General features: G+C 50.7%; 1 protein-coding gene across 3 annotated transcripts in view; it reads right to left on the bottom strand.

Moving 5' to 3' along the window:
• Positions 1 to 3,885: 3,885 nt before the first annotated feature.
• The window catches only part of HNF4A (hepatocyte nuclear factor 4 alpha), a gene marked incomplete at both ends in the record, with an annotated part of 33,091 nt that continues 13,322 nt past the window's right edge, over positions 3,886 to 23,654 (bottom strand). The window contains 10 exons of one of the 3 annotated variants that reach the window (XM_080354500.1): positions 3,886 to 4,028; positions 4,679 to 4,801; positions 5,435 to 5,671; positions 5,956 to 6,111; positions 6,630 to 6,717; positions 9,860 to 10,015; positions 11,985 to 12,091; positions 14,544 to 14,638; positions 16,483 to 16,657; positions 20,330 to 20,450. In XM_080354500.1, coding sequence (XP_080210626.1) covers positions 3,886 to 4,028; positions 4,679 to 4,801; positions 5,435 to 5,671; positions 5,956 to 6,111; positions 6,630 to 6,717; positions 9,860 to 10,015; positions 11,985 to 12,091; positions 14,544 to 14,638; positions 16,483 to 16,657; positions 20,330 to 20,450 — 1,401 coding nt within the window. Of the gene's footprint in view, positions 4,029 to 4,678; positions 4,802 to 5,434; positions 5,672 to 5,955; positions 6,112 to 6,629; positions 6,718 to 9,859; positions 10,016 to 11,984; positions 12,092 to 14,543; positions 14,639 to 16,482; positions 16,661 to 20,329; positions 20,451 to 23,654 lie in introns of those variants that run through there. The other 2 variants (XM_080354501.1, XM_080354502.1) reach the window with 2 other exon arrangements.

The raw sequence follows: 23,654 nt of genomic DNA, 5'->3' as shown, positions 1-23,654 counted from the left end.
TGTGAAAAGAATGCATTTCATAGTGGCCAGGAGACCTAAAAATACCACTTTCACAGATCTTTGCTTGGACATTGTGAAGAGATCTTGCAGCTGGAGATACTGCTCTCCAGGAAATCATCCTTAGTCTAGGTTGCAAGCACAGAAGAGGACAGTAGAAACCTCTTCTGTCCAAAAACAACATAAGGAAGTTGTGTCTTAAAGGCCAATACAAGCTGTCCTTAGGGCAGCCATCTCCTGTGACGTGGGACATTGCCTGTGGGCTCCATGAAGCCCAGCAGGGTAAAACACAGCCCAGGAGCGGCAAAACCCATGTCTCAGGGTGATTCCAGGCTCAAGTGACAGCAGAGGTGAGAGTTGGGGCCGAGGACGACACTCGAGGACAGGGTTGTCTCTGGGGCAGTTTGTGGGTTTTTTACCAAGTGAGCTGAATCTAGCAATAGGAAACCTCTTGTAGGGACTGCAGTGATTTAAGATTAACCAGGTAAAGGGCAACCTTGATAGAGCAGTTCATGGGAAGGAATCCAGGAGAATTTATTGCTTCAAAGATTTGATATTGCATATATGGAGTTTTTAGGGCGGGCATATACCCCCGTAAACCAACTGTGGGTCACCGGGCTCTTGTGGCAGGTAGAGGAGTCCTGGGTTTTACTCCACATTAAAGAGAAGGAACTAACTTCTGTTCCTTCTCTTGACTGGACTAACCCCTCAGTTGCTCTGTATGTGCTGGGATAGGATATGTGCTCCAACTGCCTTTGCTGACCTGTTCAGACATTCAATGATGGCATCGGCACTCTGGATGGTCATGGGTGCAAATTGAGGACACACCGCCTGAGCTCTGTCCCATTATCCCGGGTCCTCAGCCAGAGTGGAGCTCTAAGTGCCGGCTCCACATGATCCTCACACGCAGCTCAGGATCTCATCCCTGCACCTCACACCTGCTGACAGTTTTCACCAGCATGACTGTCACTGGAAAGCCACTGAATGTGCAAGGAGGGTCACAGTGCGAGTAGCAGGGTTGGAAATCAGGCTGCTTCTTAAGCCTCATAGCTGGGATGAGACTGCCCGGCTCATTTCACATTGAAGGTGGGAGATGGGGGAACGTGAGGGGCATCTGCTGCGGATCGAAGTGGAAAGTGCTGAATGTTGTTCCTCCCCAGGTACCTAATCTTTACAGCCATCTAGACCTCTCTCCGCTCTTCCCGTTATCTTGCTGGACATGCCACAGCTGAGGGCAGGCTCCTGTGATCAGAACTGCAGGTCATTAAGACTCTTCTCTAATTGTCAGTGTATTTCTTCACCTTTACAACCAGTGACAAATTGACTTTCACTTTATCATCTTATTGTGCCCCGTAGGCTCAGGCTGCCTTTGGTTGCCCCTGCTGCAAGCAGTAGGTTGGCTGTGTGTGAACCAAAGGAGAATCGTCACCCCAAAGTGCTCAGAAACTACCTTTGAAATACAAGAGGGACTTAAAAATGAACATATTCGAAATGCTAATAACATATTTTGGCTTCCTTTGCTTGGCTTTCAGAGCACGGTTACTACAAGTCTTTAGGCTCCCTGGAATCATGAAAACAAATATTTATTCTTCATGTTGGTTTTTCTTTTAATGAAAATTGGGATTGTCATTCAGTCTTATGGTTCCAGCACACATGGCTTCAGGACAGGCACCAGCTTACATGAGGGTCACCAGGAAATAGTGACAGCTGGCGACAGCATCGAACGCTTGTTTGGCCTTTTTCCTCGATACGCATATGCTTTGTGCTCAGACCAACAGGGAGGTGAGCCCCTTGATCTAAAATAAATCCTCCCAGAAGAAAGAAATCCATCTGTCTGGGAAAAGTTAGAAAATATTTTTGCATTTATTTCTTTTCTTTTTAATGAATACAAACTCTAGTGAAGAAATATTCCTCTGTTTCCATTGGAAGGCAGTAACCAGCAAAAACTGATGTACAGTATCAAGGAATGCTTGGTGCAAATGGACCAAAAAGGATTCCCCACAGAGTATGTCTATGTACAGGAAAAAAAGGTGCTGCAGGTGGAAAAGACAGCCTGGTTATTATGGGTTTTTTTGCATTTAATCTCCCAATTATAAATAATCAATGTGATTTACAAAATAGTTTACAGAAAATGATTGGATTCATCATTGCAATAAATTACTCAGTATGATGCCACCAGCGTTGAGAGACAATACAACACTTCCGACACCATCAACGCAAGGCGAGGTGTTTTATTTTTGCATTGGCAACCAAGGGATAGACCTGCAGCTCCTCTGGCTCAGATTTGTCCCCACCAGGGACCTCCCGGCAGCTGTGCTTCCACCAGCTTCACCAGTTCCGCCAGCACCCCACATGGCCCGTGGTTAGTTAGAGCTGCTGTTGCCTTGTGATGCCAAAACTGACTCGGGCCTGACGCCGTGCAGGGCTCTGCGAGCCCCAGCCCTGCCAGCACCCGGGGAGGTGAGTGCCGGGCGCGGGACGGCTCCTTTCCTGCTTCCAGCTGTAAAGCAAAGGTCAGACCTGTGGGGTTTCGGCACAGGGAGGCGCAGGGAAATGGGGACTGTGGCGAGGAGGGCGCAGAGCCAAGGCTGGGGCAGACCCAAGGGGCTTGGGCAAGACAGGGTCTGTCCTTGACCTCTGCCGTTCTTCTCTGCAGGACTTGAAGCATTGTGTTTTTGAGGTTGCTGCCCTCAAACCCTCTGAGGTCTGAAGGAGCCATAATGAATTCTTATTGTGTTATGAAGACCTATAAATCTGTTATCAGCCACTCTAATCTGAAGGAGTGGCACTGGTCTGGACAAGCAGATTATGTGGCATATCTTAGCATTAAAGCTGGGTCTGAACTGAGATCCTGGCTCAGGATGCTCCCAGCACTTGGGCAGCCCAAGACCTTGATCCAACCTGTAAGGTTCAGGCTCTTCTCACCCTCACAGGTCCCTCCCACTCTTACGTCCTTCCCCCGCTCTTCCTTCCAAACAGGCACCCAGTGATCTTCTCACTGCTGAGAAGCAGTAGTGTAGCCAGTGATACTTTTGGCAGTGCTGCCCACCACCAGCCTGTACAGGAGTGGCCCTGTTCCATTAGCCAAAATCTCCTGCGTCCTGTGTTTCCCCAGCTTCTCAGTCCAAGCAGCGAGGAGGCAGTATGTGGTGTAAGGGAAGGATTTGGCAGTGGTTGCTTCTGTGAGCCTTGTGGTGGGAGGGTGGTCATGGCACAGAAATAACAAAAGCCCGCAAATAGTGGAGAATCCTGGCGGGCCAGACTTTGCCCCAGTATCAGCTGAAAAGATTTGTTAGACCTGGCTTGGGGGGTTAGTTTGCTGGAAGGTCACACCATGCAAAACCTGGGACTAGCCAAGGCTGAGGAGTGGTTCTGCCAGTGCTGCCTGGGCAAAACCAGCGTTCTTTACCTGCTGTGATGCTCCTGGGGGAGCTTCCATCTCCTTCAAGTCTGGCTGGACTGGGGACTATCTGAGGAGCTGGCATGGCTGGGGGGAAGCCCTCCATTCCCACAGCACAGAGAATTGCTTGTTCGCAGGGTCTGGTGTGTGCTGAACCAACACTGAAGGGTGGCAATGGGGAACAGCACTGTCCCCAGCCAGTCACTGCAGCCTCCCCACAGTGGGAGGCTGAAATCTGGCCCTTCTTACAAGGACAGAGGGTTTTAGTAAGGCTTCAACCTTAGTTCTGGGACTTGGGGCTGTCCGTGGCACGTGCTGCCTGTGGCCGCAAGAAGACAGCTTTTGGTGGTGCTGGACTAGTCCAATAGGCAAGTCCGTGTGTTTGCACCCGAGGACCTCTGGATGGCTTCTCTTTTCACAGTGACAGAGTTAATTCGGGCTTTCCTTGCACACGGTCTTCTACCCGAGGCCAGCGGGTCTGCAGATTGCTAGATGACCTCCTGTTTCGTGATGGCAGGTTGTGGGATGGAGGTGGGCTGTTTGGCCACAGTGGCAATGGCTCCAGGCAGCAGCTTATATTGCTCTGGCCCTGAGCCTGCGGGTGGAGATGGCTGTGGAGTTTCTGGAGTAGCTACAGAAAGAGAAATAAAATTAGAAGACTTGACAGCACTGGGATCTGCCCTCAGTTGTGCCAGGTTCAGGTCTAAGCAAAGCAAAGGCTCTGTAGCTTTTGTGTTTGCTGCAAGGCAGCCCAGACACACAGCACAGTTAGATGCCCTGAAGAACCACAATAACAAACACCAAATGAGGGGAGCTACTGGCAATTTGATCTATACTGGTCACTTTTTTGGTCAGCTGAGGTCATTTCAGCCTGAATTCCCAAGGGATGGTCCCACGTGGTGGGGGTGGTGGAGCAGATTGTCCTGTGTTTTTGCAGAGGGCAAAGTGAGGTGTGCCTGAACCATTCAAGGGAAGTGGAGCCTTTCCGCTGATTTCAGCAGACGCTGGATGGAATCATCCATCCCCATGTTTAAGTGCTGTATAAAAGCTACAGTCTGCCAGGGAACATCTTGTTGAATCAGTTAATCTAGCCTAATCTAATCTAACCCAACCCACCTCTCTGTTTGTCTTTTACTTCTTTCTGCATAGGAATTTCTCACACACTCATTATCAGATACTCTGCCTTGGATAGAAATTTCCTTGCAAGCTAGAAACTCCCTCCACAGGCATGATAGAAAGCTCTGGGTTTCTCCTGGGAGCTTCATGTCTGGCAATACTCACACATCTGCCCATTGTGCATCTGAGGAGGCATTGTGTTGGCCACAATGACGTTTGTTCCCAGGTTCTCCTGGATCAGATGAGGGTGCAGGGGGTGGTGAGCATGCGGCGTTTCACTTGATGAGCCTAAAAACATATGACATTAGTTGCCACGATGGCAGAAGGAGATAGTTCCGATGGGCAGACCCGCTGCACCAAATTGTCCAAGGCTTTGTGCATGATCAGCTTGTGCATGTGTGATTGGAGCACACCCTTCCCGTCGTCCTCCGTGGATGCCTTGGGCTCACTAACCCCTGCATTTCGTCTTACACGGGATTGTATTCCTGAGTCACACCTCCACATAAAGAATAGCACAGTGGAAATATTTCATTTTGTTTTGTCCCATTAGATGCTCCCAGTAAAATATCTGGATCACTCTTTCAACCTGAGCTTTCAGACCTTTTTGTTTTGATGACTTCCTTCTGACACAGAGCAAGATTAGTGAGATGGCCGGCTGGGGGGAGTTTGGGGGTTGCACAGTAAAGCTTGTCTGCATGCAGAGGGCTGGGGACACCTCTGTCACTAGATGCACAGCTAATGCATCTCTCTAGGTGAGCAGAAATGGAGGACCCTTTGTTATTACTGCCGGTGATGGGGGAGATGATTTTGTGTGCATCAAGGGCTGACTTGCATACAGTCTGTCTCCACCTTTTTCAGGTAGGAAGTGATGGTTATGGAGGTTGTCAAGGTGATCAGAGAATAGGACCCTCAGGTACTCACCTCCCAACAGCATCTCCTGCAGCAGGTTGTCTATCTTAGCCATGCCAAAGAGCTTCACAAACTGAATCTGCTCTATCATCTGCCAGGTGATGCTCTGAAGCACGGGCAGCAGCAGCAGCAGCTCCCCGAAGCGGCCCCGCGAGTCGTACTGCCGGTCGTTGATGTAGTCCTCCAGGCTGACCTGCACCTGGTACCGCATCCGCTTGATCTTGGAGGGGTCGCTCAGTCCTTTGGCATCTGAAACAACGCACAGAGCAAACTGTCCAGGCTGCTTCCCTAGGAACTACCCTTCAGTAATGGCATGAAGTCCAGATGCAGGCTGGGATGAGCTGGGTCTGATTATCTATTTTCTGCTGTAATGGATATTTTTTGCTCTGTGTAGACTGACTTCTCCCCTCCCTCTAAGAACAGTTTGTCCCAGAGAAGAGACAAGGGGCATTTCCACACCTCGGGGCCAATATTAGTCAGCATAACCCAGACTAGTCCCCTCTGATGGTAACCCACAGCAGGCTGGAGCATACCTGGGTCAAAGAAGATAATGGCTTTCAAGCAGGCATATTCATGATCATCTATCTGCAGCTCCTGGAAGGGGAGGACCAGCTCGTCCAGGATGCGGATGGCCACGCGATTCACCTCCACCAGTTCAGGGCAGTTCCGTGGGATGATGTGGTCATTTCCTTTGGAGAAGCAGCACAGAGACCGTCACCTTGTCATTGCCCAAGACTTCTCAAGGGTGCCAAGGAGTTCAAAACCCAGGTAACCAACAATGAGATGATCTTGAAGGTGGAAGACCTAATAAGATCCTCCTTCTGCCCCTTCCCGGGCTCAGCCCACCAGAAATGCTGATCTGTGTTGCCACAGCAGCCTCTTCTTACTCAGGACTCACTCAAGTGAGGACAGGCTGAGCAAGGAGCGAGAGCCTTTTCCTCAGTCACACCACAGCCTGCTCACACAAACTGGAGGGCACTGTGAATGTTCATAGTCCCCCAGCTTTGCCACATGTTGTGGCCTTGATGCGGATGTCAGCCAGGCCTATTTGCACCCAAAGGTTTTGCTAGTCTCGCTAAAATACAGAAGAGATCAAGCCACCCTCCTGGGAAAATTATCCCCACAAACACTGAACCACCCTTCTCCTTCATCCCAGCAGGGAAGCCTCGCAGAAGCAGATAGGCCAGGAGCAGAAGGACAGTCTTACCTAGCAGCAAGACATCCTTGAACACCATGGACCTCTTGGCAGCTCCCAATAGCAGATGTTCCCCTGCGTGTGCTCGCAGCAGTGCTACCTGCAAGGGCAGGGAAAAGTTATTTGGGTGATGCAGAGACAAGGCTGTGATTTCACGTAAGCAAGAGGGAAAGCCCATCATTCCTATACTGCACTCAAGGGTTGGGAGTGAGAGCCCCTCCCCAGTCACAGCCGGAGAAAGAGGTCGAAAAATGGTTTGTTCCTGTGTGTAAAGGGCAATAAATCCAGCAGAACCAGTAGATAGTAACACCTGAAACATCTCATATTCATGGCATTTGTCATGAGCAGGACTACACTAGACTGTCCCAGGACCTCAGCAGTGGGCTGTTTGCAGACAAGGCAACTCCTTCCAAGTGCAGGCGCAGGGACCGTGCCCCAGCCTGGGAAGCTGGAGGAGTACGATCCACCGCCGTGGGTGGTTCCTGGCCCCCCTGGGCTGTGAGCACGTGGGCCGGGGAAGCCAAAAGGATGTTTTTCTGCCCTGATGTTAATGATTGAAGTGTTTCATTTTACACCCTCCAGTGGGCCCTGAGAATGTTCTGAGTCTTTTGGCCTCCTTCGGTTAAAAATTTCAGAGATTTGGGCAGAAACAGAGTTAACAATTGGACAGCCTGACACAGAGGCTTCTTAATGTCCAGCCAGGAGCCTCTGCTGGAGAAAACAATCATTAAACATTAATGGAGAGATTCTGAAAAGTGTGGCCTGATGGGAATGGTCTTCTTTTCCAGTGTGCTGTCCCTCAGCACTTGACAAAGCCAAGAGAGGTCCTACCCTACCAGAAATACCAGGAGAGTGTCACCTGAACAAGAGAGCTCTGGTTAGAAAAGATGCTGATGTCTGAGAGAGGGGTTATTTTTTTGCAGAGGATGAAAAAGAGTTATGCAAAATAAGCAGAGCGGAGGTCCTTGCAAAAAACCTACACACACAGGATGCTGGGGAACCTTTATCTGTATGCCAAAATCCAGCCTCTCTCTGTCGCTCTGCAAACATGGGCAGATGCATCAGCTGAGCTGCTTGTTACCAGAGCTGCACAAACTGAGCTTTCCTGTCTGATGGAACTTTGAGAAGGATGGAAAAACTGTGGGTCCCAAGGGGGAGCAAAGCCTTCACATAGACATTTCCTGCCTGATGCAAATTCAGGAAAGCTCATTTTGGTACAACCATTTTTGTTTCTGTAAAATTTGGTTGTTTGAGCAGGGTTAAAGTAAATTACTTCAGCAACACAAAGCCATCTCATTTGATATTTGTTCTTGCAGTGATCAACTTGAGATATACATCATTCCATTCTGAACTAGGATAAATATAAAAGTTGTAACACAACAAAGTAGATCTTTAAGTTTGAAATGAAGTGGCTTTGCCTCACCAAACCTGGTACTTTGACATTTTGGTGAAGGAGAAGAATGAAGGGTTAGATATGACCTTTCCTATAAAAATGTTGGCAGAGATGATTCATTCTCAGGCAACGTTTTAATGGCAATGTAACAGCACTTCCTAACGTTAAATGTTCCCACTAGACACGTCTTGACTGGCTCTCATGCCCCTTGGGCAGCTGCCTTGAACATGGTTTTGTTGGCATTTCTGTCCTTCCTCCTGCACTCCTCTGAGTATCTGCTGCCTCTGTTCTCACACCGTCCTTCGACAACACGGCTGTCCTGAATTGATTAGTATTAATGCAGCACAGTCTTTCCTCTCAAGCACTTTGGGACAGTTTGGGGATTGCTGGGTAGAACAGAAGATCCGTTTCGTCGAGACGAGCCTGCGGAGCGTGCTGAGAGCAGCCTCTCCCCCGCGGGAAGGCAGGTTCAAACAACAGCATCTCTAGGCTTCGTTTTCTTCTTTGAGAAATGTTGTGGCCCCACAATTGTAAAATGAGCTGTAGTTTACAGAGTTATTACCCAGGTTTACTGCCTCTGTTCCAGATGACACAAGGATGCAGCGGGTTATGCAGAGCTGCCCCGAGCCTCCACTGGGCTGCACCATGTTTGCTGTGTAAATGTCATTTGCCACCGGAGTCCCTTTTGGTTTTCATCATTTTTGACTTGTATTTGCCATAGGAGTTTAACAGATTTCTTACTATTTTAAAAAACATAGCACTTGCACACAATAGAAAAGAAGGTAACATGCTCCTGTGTTAACAGCACTGAATTTCCCAGGGCTCTGTGCTGCTGGGTGATTATCAAAGAGCTCGAATTTAGGATTTAGGGCGGTAGATCAGCTGCACACTCTCATCTGCTGGATATCATTTTTCTTCATGATGTAAAAATTATGTCTAGATCAATAGGGCTGGAGACTGATCCTGGCTGCAGAGAACACATACTGGTTTTGTGACTGTACGCTGGGCAGGTTGGAAATACATTCCTCTCTGTGACAGGACCATGCTGGCCACTGCCAGAAGTGCTGTCCCTTCCCACTGGGTGCTCCCCACCATGCACATGTGCTATTCAAGGCTGGGCACACATCATGTCCTGCAACATCTGCTGCAGACCTCTGAAATCTAGACTTACACAGGAGACATCTCCTTGTATGTCTTTGCGGCTGCCCGAGATCCTGCAGTATAGTTTTACAGAGGATTTCAAACTCACTATGCTTATCCTGGTTATGGAATCAGCAAATGTCATTTTAGTCATTTGTGTTCAATGCAAATATATTTCTGATTTTTAACTCTGAAGAGAGATTTTCTTGTTGCCTTGGGAGCAAACTAGTGTTTAGTTTCAGTAATTCCACACCAGGAGGATGGAAACAAACATGTCCCTAGGCAAGAAGCAGAAAGAAAGAGAGACAGGCAGATTTTGTTTTAAGCCTTGAGCAGACCTTAGGCTAGAAATCTGTTCTACTAAGTCTGATTACCCCAAGTATTTCGATAGCACTTCAGGTTTTCAAAGTGCTGCACAAACTATAATTAACAAATAATTGACTGAGAGACCCATGCAGAATGCACACCTGATTATGTACCTAATTTCAGCTCAGCGTTATCACGACTGTGCTCATCGACTGATTAGCTGCACATACAAATGGCCTGTGCTGGCATTGTATGGATGCCGTTCCCAATCAGTCTCAGCGGCCAGGATAACAGAGTGAACAATGCACATTTGCTTTGAAGGTCTCAGCTGTCTGGATCTCGTTCTGCTCCCCGCTGCCTTCACTGGGGCTGAGCGAGTTGGGGTGGCTGTGGGGGGACTCGCCTGGTCATCCAAGGGCAGCTCACAGAAGGCAGGGATGTACTTGGCCCACTCCACCAGCACCAGCAGCTGCTGCTTCATGGATTCACACACGTCGGAGATGTTGGCGATCTTCTTTCCTCGAATGTCTCCATTTAGCACAGGAACTGGGGATGATATCTGGAAGGTGAAACAGGGTCCTTCAGCTTTCAGTGCCATGGAGGAAACACAGACAGGGAAATCCCCAGCCCATGGGTTGTGCTGGTGCAGACTCCAGCATCAATAATTACTCTTTTCTCCTGCACACCCGTCCCCCAGGATATGTGGCCCACACAACTCATTTAAATTGAGATCAACCTGGGGACCTGTGAACATGAAATGCTTCAGAGCTGAGAGTGTCGATCATCTTGGTAAACTCCTGACTTGAATAGACTGGAAAGAACAGAACAAACGTTTCTAAAGCCTAGGTCTTCCTTCCACTGAACAAATATGCCCAGTCAAGATCCAGGAGGGAACAGAGGGGCTTGTGGAGCAGCCAGCCTCATCAGTAACAAGGACATGTCCACTCAGTGCTGCTGCACAAGCTACTTGGTCCCACCGAAGGGCAGAGAATTGCTCCCCTGTCACCCTGCTTCAGAGGCTCTGCTTCTCCTGTCTGAGGCAGCACGAGCACAAGAAGGGACCATTTCCTTTGCAAAGGACAACCCTGACAAATCTGCAGGTCACACAGAGCTGGAAAGAACATCTCCTGCAAAGCAGGCACCCAGCTCCTGCCCTGTTCTCACGCATAGCTGCTCACCCAGCTCATCGAAAAATTTGCCCTTAGTCACTACTTTATCCTCGTGCTTCTGTGAGCAATTAACTCAAGCCCGTTGCTGCCCTCCGCCTGCCCTCGCTGCTCTTGGACAGTATCAGCTCTTCCTTCCCTGTTCCTGCCAGCATTTTCAGCTTGAACTCCGCCAGCCTCCCCAAGGAAATGGAGTTCAAATGTCACCTGCATGTTGTTTTTTTTCCAGGTTGCATTACCTGGAAGCTTTCCAGCTCTTGAGCTATTATTGAATAAATAAGATTGTAAAAATCTCACCATGTATTACCCTAATCAGAGAGCCCGGAAGGCTTAGCAAATAAATAAAGACCTCTGAGTGAGTGACCTGAGATCTTGGAGAAAGCAGCTCCTGAGCAGTATCTTGTTCTAATTAGCCAAGCACATAAAAGTTACCAATTACCACACTGGAGCCTGCCTTGTTTAATGAATCCCTCTGTGCTCTGTGGGAGAGCAGGAGCTCCCCTGGCTTTGTCGATGGTTTTAGTTTTTACCAGCACACCCTGCTCCAGACTTACATATGGTCCCAGCGCAGGACTCAGAGTCCCGGAAATGTCCTTCCCTTGTCGATCTGGTGACTTGAGACCTCTTTATCTCACACCTCTGGGAGCAGCACTGATATTATTTTTATAGGGTCTATAAATATATTAGGGCCTGCGTAGGATGAGGTGAGATGTGGGATGAGATTGGATGTGCTGCTTGTGTACAGGATTGGCCTGTAGCCCTTCTGGCATGTCCCCTCCCCAGGGAAGTGGACCTTGCAGCCTGAGCCCAAGCCTGGAGCCCAGGGCATGTCCTGTCCTGTCCTGGAGCATCTCCCTTGACAGTCTTTAGGGTAATGTGTTCTGTGAAGCAAGGAAGAACATGGGCTGGCAACTCATATCCCTCTTCTGCTTGTGAGAATGGGGAATTTCAAGCAAACCCTGAAAATAATGACTCACTTCTTGTGAAACTGTGCGAGAAGCCAGAATCCAAAGTTCCTAACAGCTAATGGGGAAGGGAGGCTCATGGGAGGCCAAACCCTCAGCTGGATTAGGTGGTTGCAGGTCCTGGGGTTTCAGTTATTCTACCCTATTTTTTTATAACTCTCCAGCTTTCATGTGTCCCATCAAAGCAGAACAGATTGTTGCATATTATTACAACTGAGTTCTGGACCAAGGAGCATTACAGGAATGGTTTCAGGTACAAATGCCTTTGAAAAACCAGTGTTGAGTTGGCAGATAGGTTACTTAGAAAAGAGGTGGTAATTCAAAGACAAAATACAAACTGGCTCTACTGACCAGGTAGTGCCTGATGCTTTAGTATTTGCCAAAGAAGAAAGGTTACCTGTTGTGCTAGGACTTCTGCCTGCAGCAAAACATTGATGGAGGGCAAGCTGCTGTCTTCATAACTTGATCTCCGGGTGCTGATTCGGTCCCGTTCATTTTGTACAGCTGCAAGAGAGTATTTTGGCTGAGCTGCAGGTCATTCATGGTGATGAACACCAAAAGCTAGCGCTGACTTTTGGTGTTCCCCTTCGCAGTGCTCGGGAGCACATCCATAGCTGCAGTTTCGCAGCTCCCCTGCCTGGCAGGGCCGAGGTGCAGCGGTGTCTGGGTTGTGACGGGATGCCTGTGAGAGCCGGCTACGGCTGGTGGTTCTGGTTTCACATTCACTTTGTTAGGCTTTCCTGGGACAGGGTCATTTCAGAGCCCACACACTTAGTTCAGAGCCTGTGGGGTTCAATGGGAAAGTTGCCTTTCAAAGGGTCTGGCTCTTAAGTGTTTGAATTTCAAGATATGGGTTCTGAAACGGTGGCTATGTTCATGCATGCAGCCCAGAGCTTATGTGTGAAATAGAGGAGTCGAGCATCTGCGTGGCTGCTTTGTCTGTCCGCATGACCTCTGTGAGCTCCGTTTGGGAAGCTCTTGCACTGGGTAGGTGCAGTTGGAAAACCTTTGTCTAAGTTACACTAAGGAAAGAAGTGCAGAACAGCTCCTGCTGCTCTATCCAGAGCAACAAAGTTCTTTCATCCCTTATTGTAAAGACGGTCCCAGGACGGGTTTGACCTCAGCGTGCTTCCCTGCTTGGGCTAGTCCTGAGGACCTGGGCTTTGAGTCTGGAGGTGTCAGCAGCCAGAGCAGAAGCCGTCGTGCTGAGGCGAGGGATTTGCCTCTCTGCTACAAGGCTGTGAGCTGGCCGCCACTCACCACGGCCATGCCAAAGCCATCTGCTCAAATAAGGTATTGATCGATGGCAGAGGAGACAGAACAGTCCCTGCCTTACGCTGGTGGCTCTCTGGATTGATACGTTCTCAATGTATAAATCCACCTGATAAAAAGCAATAATGAGGCTGGGCCAGATGAAAAGCCCTGCAGTCAGCGGCTGTAAATAGGAGCTCTCAAGGTTATGCTGCTTGTTATCAGTAGCAGGCCCCCGAGTTCAGTCACGCCATGATGTTTTCCAAATGTTTGCTCAGTATTAGCTGGTCATGCACCTAATGTAACTTCTATTGAATATTAACAGACAGCAGCAAAGCTTCGGGTATAGGATGAGTGGGCACCACAGGGAGAAGGGGATTCCTATGTTCTTCAGGAAAAGTCTAGCCAAGCAATACCTCATTTTCTTTAACACGGAAGAAATGTTCCTGCCCAGAGGTGCAGGCCAGTGTTCCTGGGCAAGCTGCCCGGCTACCACTGGTACTTCCCTCCTGTCTTCAAGGACCCCTTTTCTCCTAAGTTTCTCTTTAAGGGAGTGTGAAATGGAGAGAGCACAGGGTTTAATTTCTCTACATGGAACAACATGGCCAAATGCCTCCTGGTTGTCCCTTTGCAGCCACGAGTGGGGTGAGCTCTGTGAGGTGCTGGCAGCTCCTCTGGGCTGGTCTGGGCAGTTTGTCCTTCCACCGGCACTGGGACCACCAGCGGGACCACCAGCAGCCCCAGTTTCCTTGCCACTGTGAGTGCTCCTGAGAACCAAGCAGGGCTGCAGGAGGGTGAATCCTGTCCTGTCGTGTCTGAGTCATGGGGACCTGGCAGGGCTGCAGAGAGGCCGGGGATGGGTGAGGTGAGCCTGTGACATGCTGGGAGTGGGTATCGACTTGTTTCATGTGGAGTTAAATAGCCAAAATGCTCCACCTTACTCTGCGTCCCTTCTGCTGTGGCTGATGTATCAGATAAAACTAACCTCTCTGCAGAAGGTCAGCAGAACCTGTATGCACATTATGAGAAAAAGGGGCAAAATGACAGTTGGACCTTTGCTGGATTCACCCACCCAGCTGTGGCTGTAGCAGTGTAGCGGTGACTCTGGGGCAACAGCACTTGAAGCAGTTTTCCCAAAGTGTTAACAAATTTCCAGACCTTCTTTGAAGTTTCTTCTTCTCACTGATGTTGAGAAGCGTTCCCAAATTGCTCGGATGCCCCAGCTATGTGGGAGCACAGGTGACGTGTGTCAGTGAGAGCGAGCTGTAGAGCCCTGGGTGTGACTAGTGTGTGCAGGCAGGGGCAGTTCTGAGACACAAGCATGGCCATGCAGCGCTATCATGGGCTTGTCCTTGCTGGCATTTTAGAGGTGCCTCGAGAAGGGGCCTTGACATTGAATTTGGGAGCAGGCAGGGCCCCTATGCCTTGCCCTGAACTGTTGGGACGATGGCTGCTTGCAAGGACTTTGCACAGGTGGGAATGGGCAGGCTGGGCACATGCAGGGCTCATGACTAGAGGCCAGAACCCTCCCTAAGCCCTTCTGTGATGGGGTCTGGATCTGTGCCCAGGAGAGCGCTGCGGAGGGACGACGGGGTGAGTGTGCACATGCCAGGGACTGGCCTTGGGCTGCGAGGGTTTCTTCACACAGATGCAGGCAGCGTGACGGCTGCTGGGGGGAGCGCGGGGAAGCCACAGAGTCACCCACCTTCCTTCTTCATTCCTGCTCGGAAGCACTTCTTAAGCCTGCAGTATCGGCACTGGTTTCTTTTGTCTTTGTCTACCACACACTGCCTGTTAAACCTAGGAAGAAAGAGAGGTGTGAGGAGCAGCAAGACTGAGCCTGAAGGCAGGACAAGACAGGGCGCTAGGCTCCAGGCTACTCTCAGAGCAGGTTCCCAGAGGCTCAGCCTTAAAAAGGAGCCCCAGCCCGTGCCATTTCCACGCTTACTTTAACCTGAGGTTTCTTCTTTGCACTGAACATCTCAGCCCTCTGCTCTGCCTCTGGATGTTCAATAGGGATGAGCCAGAGCTGGCAGTCACATGCAGCAGTTCGGGCTGCTGGTCTTATCACTAGGCACAGGATGCTCATAATGGATTAACAAGCCCCAGAGAAGTTACAAGTGTGAGCCAGGAAGGTCAGAGCCACATTGGTAACCTCCTTTGTAAGTTAGATCCCAATTAGAAAGGAGGAAGAATGCATTTATTCTGAATAAAAAAGGAGTAGAAGGTTGTTCTAGAGCTAGCAAAGTTAAGAAGTGGGTTTAAGTCCCTGTATGTCTCCAGGGCTGTTTTGGGGATCCAGGCAGGTTGCTTCTGACCTCTGGGCAGTATCTCTGGTGTGCAAACAGCCCTGCAGCCAGCTGTGCTTCAGACAGGAGCTGGGAAGCAACCAGCTCCTTCCCTCCACACTCATACCACCAAATCCGCCACACATGGCAGGGCAAATACTGTGTGTGTGGCTTTTGCATGCAGGACAAGCCTGGTGACCATTTGCAGCATGAATTTCATCTGTATATTTGATCTAATTTACTGCTTATTGATCGAGCTTGCAAACTAAAGGCAAAGGCACGTGGAGCTGGGAAGGGGCTCCCAGCCATGCCCAGTTCTGTAGCTTTTGAAAAGCCTTGTTTCTACTCTACTTTTTAAAGCCCCAAGCTAAGATTTCCCCGAATGGATGTCTGAAATATGCTTTTTAAGCATTTCTATAGCATTTATAATATAAAAGCCCTACTCTTCAAAGAACTGGGCACCTTGGCTTTTCCCACTGGAGCTGTGGGGAGGGGGCTCCCTGGGCAGCCAGCCTCCGTAGCACTGGGGTACCAGCAACAACGTGCTCTCACATGCTCTTATAAACCTGGGGTTTCTTTCTGTCACTCTGATTTAGAGTCATGTTGTTGTTCACACTCTCCTGGTGGCTGCCAGGCCATTAGAAGCAACTCACTCATAAATCCAGAGTGATTTAGACACTCTGAGCTGAGGATTCCTTGGTCTCCTCTGAGACTCTCTACATGTGTGTTGCTCAGAGCAGAGAGCAGGCAGGTCCCAGCCACCGGTGACGTGGGACAGCTGTGGGCTGCCACCACCCACACAAGCTGCAGTGCATGAGCTGCAGGAGCAACACGGGTGCCTCATCCTCAAAGATGTGCACACTACACTTGCCCAGCTTGTTGCTCCTTAAGTGTGTTTTTTAATCATGTAACAAGTAGTGACAGCATTTTAGGTACATGGCAGAGGCACTTTGTGATGGAGAAGGGGTAGGAGGCCACTGAAGTGCCCCAGGGCGGGAGCAGGGTTTGCGCTGCTCTCAAGGTGCTCAGCTCCTGTAACAGGGGTTCCCCCCGGCAGCCCCGTGCTCGCTGGCCACATCCATGGTTGGCCATATCCATTTGCAAGAACACGTGTTTGGCCCCTAAAGAATGGGCTAAGACCTCCCACGGTCTTTCTCCGGTGATCACTGGAGGGCAATCCCAGAACAAGAGTGATCTCTGACCCTTCCCAGCTGGAAGGTGAGGTAAGGGAAGGTGGTGGAGGATACAGGAAGGATGAAGATGAAGGACCATGCTACTGCACTTACAGGGCTCTGCCTTTCAGCTGCCAGGGACTGTTTTATCTCATCCACATGACTCTGTCCCCTCTGTCCTTACCTGCAGGAGTACATGTGATTCTTGCGGACACTTCTCCTGAAGAAGCCTTTGCAGCCATCGCAGCTGGAAGCCCCGTAATGCTTCCCTGTGGCGCGGTCCCCACAGATGGCACACAGCGCGCTCACCCCAATGCTGTTGGAAGTGTTGAGGTTGGCTGCTTCTGATGGAGATGTGTCTGCTTGGGGAAGGACACGGGAAGAAGACAGTGAGGCAGACAGACAGCATTTCCTAACTCAGTTTCCAGTGAGAGACTTGATTTTCAGAGGAACCAGGCAGATGCAGCCAGGCTGAGCAACAGGAGCAGCTCAGAGAGGTGTGTAAGGGCTGGTGGGTGCTCTGGGTGTCTTAAGTCATTGCATTTTGAGTGTGCAAAAGCCCCTGGTGTGCCAGGGTGAGACAGCTCTTTCTGAAGGCCTGACTCCAGCAGTGCCTTCAGACTAAGCAGAAACCCGTTTGCAGGAGTCACAGGGCAGAGCCAAAATTCCTCAGGGATTTGCAGACGCTTTGGGCTGCAGTAGCGTGGCCAGAGAAAAAGTTGGCCCAGAGTTAAAGCTGAAGTATTTCAGCTCAGGGTGAGAGGCTGATTTATTAGAGAAGTGTTTGTGTTATTTCACCAAAAGAGCACAGGACAGCCCTAAGCAGACACTTAGAAAAACAAGGTGACCAGCTCGCTTTGCTGGAGAGCCTCTGCCAGGTGTGGAGCTCCAGCCTGCGCAGTGGTTCTTAGGAGAACAAGACTTGAAGTGCATGGTAAACTCCAATTACTTCAGCTGAAAAAATCATGTGGGCAAACACTATCCATGCAGGGAAGGACCGATCAAGCTAATCCAGAAAGAAAGGGTGACGCTGTAGCGTGGAGGAGGCTGTATGCTGGCTATCTTCCACAGCTGAGACTGATGTGTCTTATGGTCCTTGTAGACCAGGGGGGACTGGCACCTACAGGGCTTTTCTGGGAGGATGGGGAATTGCAGCAGTCTCTGTAGGAAAGGGCATCTGAAAGTCTTGAAACCATACAAGCCCCACACTAAAACCCCTGCAGCAAGCCAAACAAACCTCAAGGCTGAAGGGATCAGCCCTTAATTCAGCTGATCTAATTGTCCCCTCCCATGCACATTTTCCTGGATCAGCACAGGCACATTCCCCTGCCTCAGTGGAAATCCCAGTTGCAAATGATACCCAGGATCTACAAAGTCATAGAAACCTGCTGGGATTTTAATACCTGAGCCTACCGGCCCCTGGTCTCTGGGTTTGGCAGGGATGCAGTTAATGTTCACCCCGGGAGGGCCACAGCTGCTCCCACTTGGCACCCAGCAGAAAGGGAGCTGGGTGCTACAAAAGGTCTGGTCCTGAGAGGGTTCCTTTTGGTTGCTGGAGTGTGGGTGCTGGGGGAGGCTGAGGCATGGCTGCCTGGGGCAGGGATACAATTTTAGCATTTATTTTGCAGAGAAAGGAGTATTGCAGCAGTTGCTGCACAGCTTCCTCATGCCATCCCTTGGCATGAGTAACCTGGAGTGGACCCTGTGATCCCTGGCAGTGAGCTGGCACAGCGAAACCTCAATCCAACCCCCTCCCTGGCTCTGGCAGCAGCTTTCCTTTCCCTGTCTTTGGGTCTTTGCGGTTCCTTGTGCCTCTCTGATATTTCTCTCCCCAGTCAGTTCGCTGCTTCTCTCTGTCCTTGCCTGGCACACCCTGTCCCACAGCTGCATTTCTGTGCTTGCAAAGCTCCTCTCTCCACTACCAAAGCCCTGAGCTCCTCCCCAGCCCGCTCCAGTCACCTCTCATCCCTGCGAGCAGCTTGCCTCCAAAAACCTCCTTCATCCAAATGCATCCTGAGGGCTTGGCTACATGAAAGTCATTCCAGAAGGGAAGTCAGATCTCCAGTTTCAGCTAAACACAGGACTTGCACAAGAGAGGAAGAGATGATCTGCTTGTAATCGCATTATTTGTGTATCTGTGGCAGCCCAGGTAAATCCCTTTTTAGCAGTATATCGTGCTGTTCTCAGGTGAGCACAGAACAGGAAAACTGGCATCATTATTGAAGCAATTACAACATCTTTTGTCTAATAGCCAACTGAAATGAAATTATTGCCCAGTGGATAATTTTCCAATTAAGTATATTTTGTAGTGCCAGCAAAGTGGGCTTCTGGCTGCTGCAGTGAAGTGGGTGTAGTGGGATTGATTTGGAATTCAGGTAAATAGAAGGAAGAAGAAATCCTATTTAAAATTTGAGATCTCACTTAGATACTCGTGTTAGGAGGACAGGAGCACCTCAAGAGGGCCCCAAGCATGTCTGGGAACACGGGATGCGTGTGGTCTGTGACAGCAGCAATCTTGGTCACTGCTGAGCTGGACTGGAGCTGGGCAGGGCAGAGACTGAGCTCTCCTGCTGTCCTCGGCCAGAAAAAGAGGCAGAGGTTTTACTGGTGAGATTTAACAGGCAGAGGTTGTGCGGGCAGCTGCTGGGGTGTCAAAGCAGCCCTTGGTCTGGGTTTGGGCAGAGGAGGAGCCAAGGTGTTGGTGTCGCCTGATCCAGCTGACTCATCCACCCCTAGGGCATATTTCATGTTGCACCTGATCTCATCATATAAAATTATCGTGTCCCTCTGCCCCGTGGAGCCTGGATGTTGGGGGGGCTGACTCACAGCCCCCCATGCAAGAGATTCTGTGTGATGGGTGGGAGAGGGACACGGGGGCAAGACCTGGGCTTGTCCCAGCGGGTCCAGACAGGCATCGGTGGAGCCTAGGGGGGCTGCTCTCAGCCCTGAGACCCCTGGGCGGGTGGGAGCAGCCCCAGGGAGCAGAGAAGGAGCTGAGGCCCTGGGTGGCGGGGGATTATTGCACAGCAGAGTCACTTCGGCACTGCGGTGTCACCTCTGTGATGGGGCAGAGCTGTGACCCAGAGGAGACCTGCACAGGCTGCGAGGGGGGAGCCCGCCTGTGCCCCGGCAGCCTGGGTGACACAGCAGGCAGGAGAGGGCTTCAGGGGGTCATTTCTGCAGCGTGCTTCGTTTAGTCATTAACCTCGTATTTAGAGAGACTTTAGGGGAGACTTGGAGAAGAATCTCCTGTTATCTCTGAGCATTTAATCACCAAGACTCCTTGATCCCCAAATAGGTGGGCCAGGATTGCAAATCTTGGTGGGTTAAGTGTGATCCCACCCTCCTGAGGGGATGGGAACCCTTGTCTATCCTCACCAGGTTTCCTTGCCCCTCTTCCCAGGGGCTGAGCCTCCCAGCCCTGCAGCACTTCCCGGGGAAGGGGATCCCACCCTGCACCCCAGCACTGCCCTGGGGAAGGGCCTCGGGACATTGCTTGAGTCACTTCTTGCCGTGATTTCCACCCTTGCCAGGCAATAAATGGCTTTTTGCTCTGGGAAGACCTGGTTCCAGCCGCTGCTGGGATGGGACTGGCTCTGCTCTGGAACCGTGGGCTCGGTCTGCCCGGTGAGCCATCAGCAGCTTGTCGCTCAGAAACTTTGGCTGCTCTTTTCTCTTGGTTGGGGTCTGGGGGTGGTGAGACCCACCCATGCTCAGCCCCAGCCCTGGTCCCTGGGCTGAATGTCCCGTGGGGACCTCTCATTGCCCTCAGCTCCTGATGTGTGCCCATTGCCGAGGTGTCCGGGCTGCAGGGCACCATTCTGCCTGCGCCAAGCACAGCATTGCTCCGCCACCTCTATTTCTCCCCAGGGGAAGCTGAAACCCCCCAGTGAGCTGCTGGGACCCCCTGGCTGACACCCATTCCATGCCCCAGCCCTTCCTGGTGGCATTTTGGCTGCTGCCCCATGGACTTCTCGTCCTGCAGCCCCAGCTCATCCCACAGCAGAGAGGAGAAGACGGAGGGGACTTACCGTTGCCCATAGCCAGCACCTGCATGTTCTCAAACTCCAGAGTGGTGTACGCTGGGTCTAACGCTGCACTATAATCTGCCATCTCCATGTCTATTAGGGCTTTGGAAAGGCGCATTATCATCAGCAAACACGGGCCAGATTGTACCGATTCCCTTGTCCGAGGCTATTGGCCCTTCTGCCTCCCTCTGCCTTCACTGCGTCCCCTATCTGTTGTCTTTTATTTCAAATATTTCTCTGAAAGGATTCGCTGAGCCTCAAGGCCTATACTCCCCAGAGGGGTGGAGGCAGGAGACAGGGGGTTAATCTTTAATCATCTCACCCACTGCCAAACGCTGCTAAGCTCTTTTTTTTTTTTTGGTGGAGCAGCAGTGATTCTTGTTGACTGTTTATTATTGAATCGTGAGGCACTTTGCCGATCCCGGCTCTGGGGCGCAGGCAGGACTGCGGGAGCAGACACTCATCGAGGAGGGCACACCTTCCTTCCTGGGCTATTGACCTTGATGCTGGGCTGCTGGTGTTGGTCTTAATTGTACCTGGGTTGGAAAACTTCGAAAAAGCCCCGCCAGGAGAACAAGGTTGCTCTTCACTTCTGTCTTTGCCTTCCGCTCTACACCGCTGGTTGCCTTCTCTCCCTGATTTTCCCTTCTCTTGTTCCCTCCATCCCTTCCACGCCTTCTTTTTCTCCCTCCCCATCAGAGAAGATCAGCACCTGCCTGGCAATTTACACGTTGCTATGCGAAGTAACAACATATGACTCCTTTTACTTCCCTATAAACTGAGTTTTACTGAGGCTGGATGCCATATAAACAGATCCTGCTCTGCAGCCATGCCCAAACAACAAGCGGGGCTGGGGGGTGGCATGAGTGTCCTAGGCATCACTGGGGCTGCTCCTGTCCCACCACTGGAGCCACCCTGTGCCAGCCACCCCCCAACCTTGGGTTTTCACTGACATGACTTAAAATTTTCATGAGGTGTTTTAGAGCACAGCAGAGCTTTACTCTGCAGCAGGAGTTTTCCTTCTGGGGATACAGGTGCTGTCAGGTCTCTGCCACCTCACCCAGACCTTGGGTCTGACCCTGCTGGTGCTGAGCAGGGGGACTGGGGTGAGTGGCAGAGCTGCCTGTGCTCTCCTCCTTACTAACCCGGCTGTTCCCCTCCCCAGCTGACCCTGGGCATATCACTCCTCTGCTTTAGCCAGGACCAAGACATTTCAGTGTAATTGCAAGATCAGCAAGTGAGAATTTAATTGATCGCTGAATTACATTGGCTGGATGACGTGGGAGAACCAGAAATCAGTGGTTTACTATCAGCTCGCTCTGCATTGGAAACATCCCCGTGATTTCGCAAGCAGCAGCGGGTGATGAGTCCACGCGCTGCTGATTTGGGTTCCCAGCTGGGTTGCATTTGTGTTTCCCAGGCACCCCAATGCAGCCCCAGCCCCAATGGCACCCCCAGCCGCCCTGGCCACGGTGGCATCACTGCCACAACATGACACCAAGGTCTCTGGCTCCACAACAGCACGTGCCTTTGGGCAGTGATGCTAGTAATGATTTGCTATTCACATTTTAGGAACACAAGGGATTGTTCAAGCAGCCCTTGTCCCCTAAGACTACTACCTACATAGCATTCCCAACCAGCTCTACCACCCCAAGGCTACAGGTCTGCAGGAATGAAGCTGACCACAGGGGAAACCCCGTGTCTTCTCACTTGGGACTGGTACAGGGAAAACAGTCATCAGGTCAGTGCTCCGGAGAGAGGCCAGAGCTCCCTGCACTCACATGCCGGTGGCTCTTTCCTTTGGCAGGAGCTGTTCTGAGCCAAAAATTGTTGTAATGATGGGCACGCTGCGATGGGGATGCTAAGGTAGAGCAGAGCCCCCTTTGTGGCCTCATCCCTGGGACCTCCATCCCAATCCTGGCCAGGCCACAGTGATCCCTTTGATTAGATAAATGCTACAGACACTAGGTCAAATATGTGCAGGATTTTCCACAGCGTCTAGTAAAATATCGTAAAAGCATGGCCTGTTTTGCTCTACTCAGCAAAACAAACCTTTTGCTTAAATCACCTGCTGAGCAAGGAAGGCGGCAAAGGCCGTTTGGTCCCTGAGCAGGAAGGATTAGGGGGGCCAGGAATAGACACCAGGGAGGCGGCGTGTGCGGGAGAGCGGTAGATAAGGCACAGGGAAGTTTGGAGAGCATTAAGTGCCTCACGAGGCTGGAACTGTCAATGGCGCTTTCCGCCCTGGGGCCACATTGACTGTAGTTTTCTCACTGCTGATGTCCTTTATCTGTCACCAGTGCCCCCTCCCAAATCTCTTATCTTGGTGTGGAGGTTGAGGACCACACCAGCCAAGGACACCCTGCGCTTCCTTTGCCCCGGAGATGCACTCATGATGGAAACGCATCGGCTGTAGGATCTGCTGCAGGAGATGGATGTCTGCCTAGGGATGTTCTTCCTGGGGAGCCCTTGTCTTCCTCCCATGTCCCTGCATGGTGGGTTCTGAGACACCTTCCCAGTGTAGTCATGGCCTGTACTAGCTAACAGGAGCCCTGCAGCTCATTTAGGTTGGAGATGTTCAAATCAGCAGCTGGTTGTGGGGCTGATTCAAACAATTCTGCCCTACAGAAGATGTTTTGTCATTTTTATTCCAGAGAGAGACAACTCGAAGCTGGCAAACCCCCACTAATAGGCAAAAGCAGATGCTCAGAGGAAGTTCAGCTTTCAGGCCCTCTCCTCTCTCCTCCTGTCCCTGTTTTCTGTGCCCTCCACCCATCGTTTCCTACACTAGGAGATGGCTGCAAAGGAGACAGCTCTGGGGCTTGAAGTGTCCTGTGCTAAGCGACTAATTTTTATCTGTTGAGCAGTAAATCCTTTCCCACACTGGCACATCATGACACTAATTCTGCCTTATCTATACATCCCTGACAGGCAAATTAAACCAAAGCAAAAGGGATTTCCCTGAAAATAAAATCCATGCTTCTCAGTAAAGGAGGATTTCAGGAGTAGACTATTTAATAGAGCATTTATGGTAAGGATGGCATCAGCTACTGTGCTTGCTAGCTCTTCATGTCTAGTGGGTTGAACAGGGTTTTGTAGGATCAAAGGATGACTGAGGTTAGAAGACACCTCGAGGTCTCTACTCTAACCTCGTATGGGAAGCAGGACCAGCTGTGAGAGTACCTTGAGTTGCTCAGTGCTTCATCTTCTCAGGTCTCAACACCTCCAAGCACAGAGACTGCACAACTTCTCTGGGCAACCGACACTTGATTGTCCTCGTGATGAATAAGTTTCTCCTTAGATGCTGCCTGAACCTCTCTCCAATTGT

This window comes from Nesoenas mayeri, assembly GCF_963082525.1.
Source record: "Nesoenas mayeri genome assembly, chromosome: 16".
Lineage (NCBI taxonomy): Eukaryota > Metazoa > Chordata > Aves > Columbiformes > Columbidae > Nesoenas > Nesoenas mayeri.
This window is presented reverse-complemented; position numbering and strand designations above follow the sequence as displayed.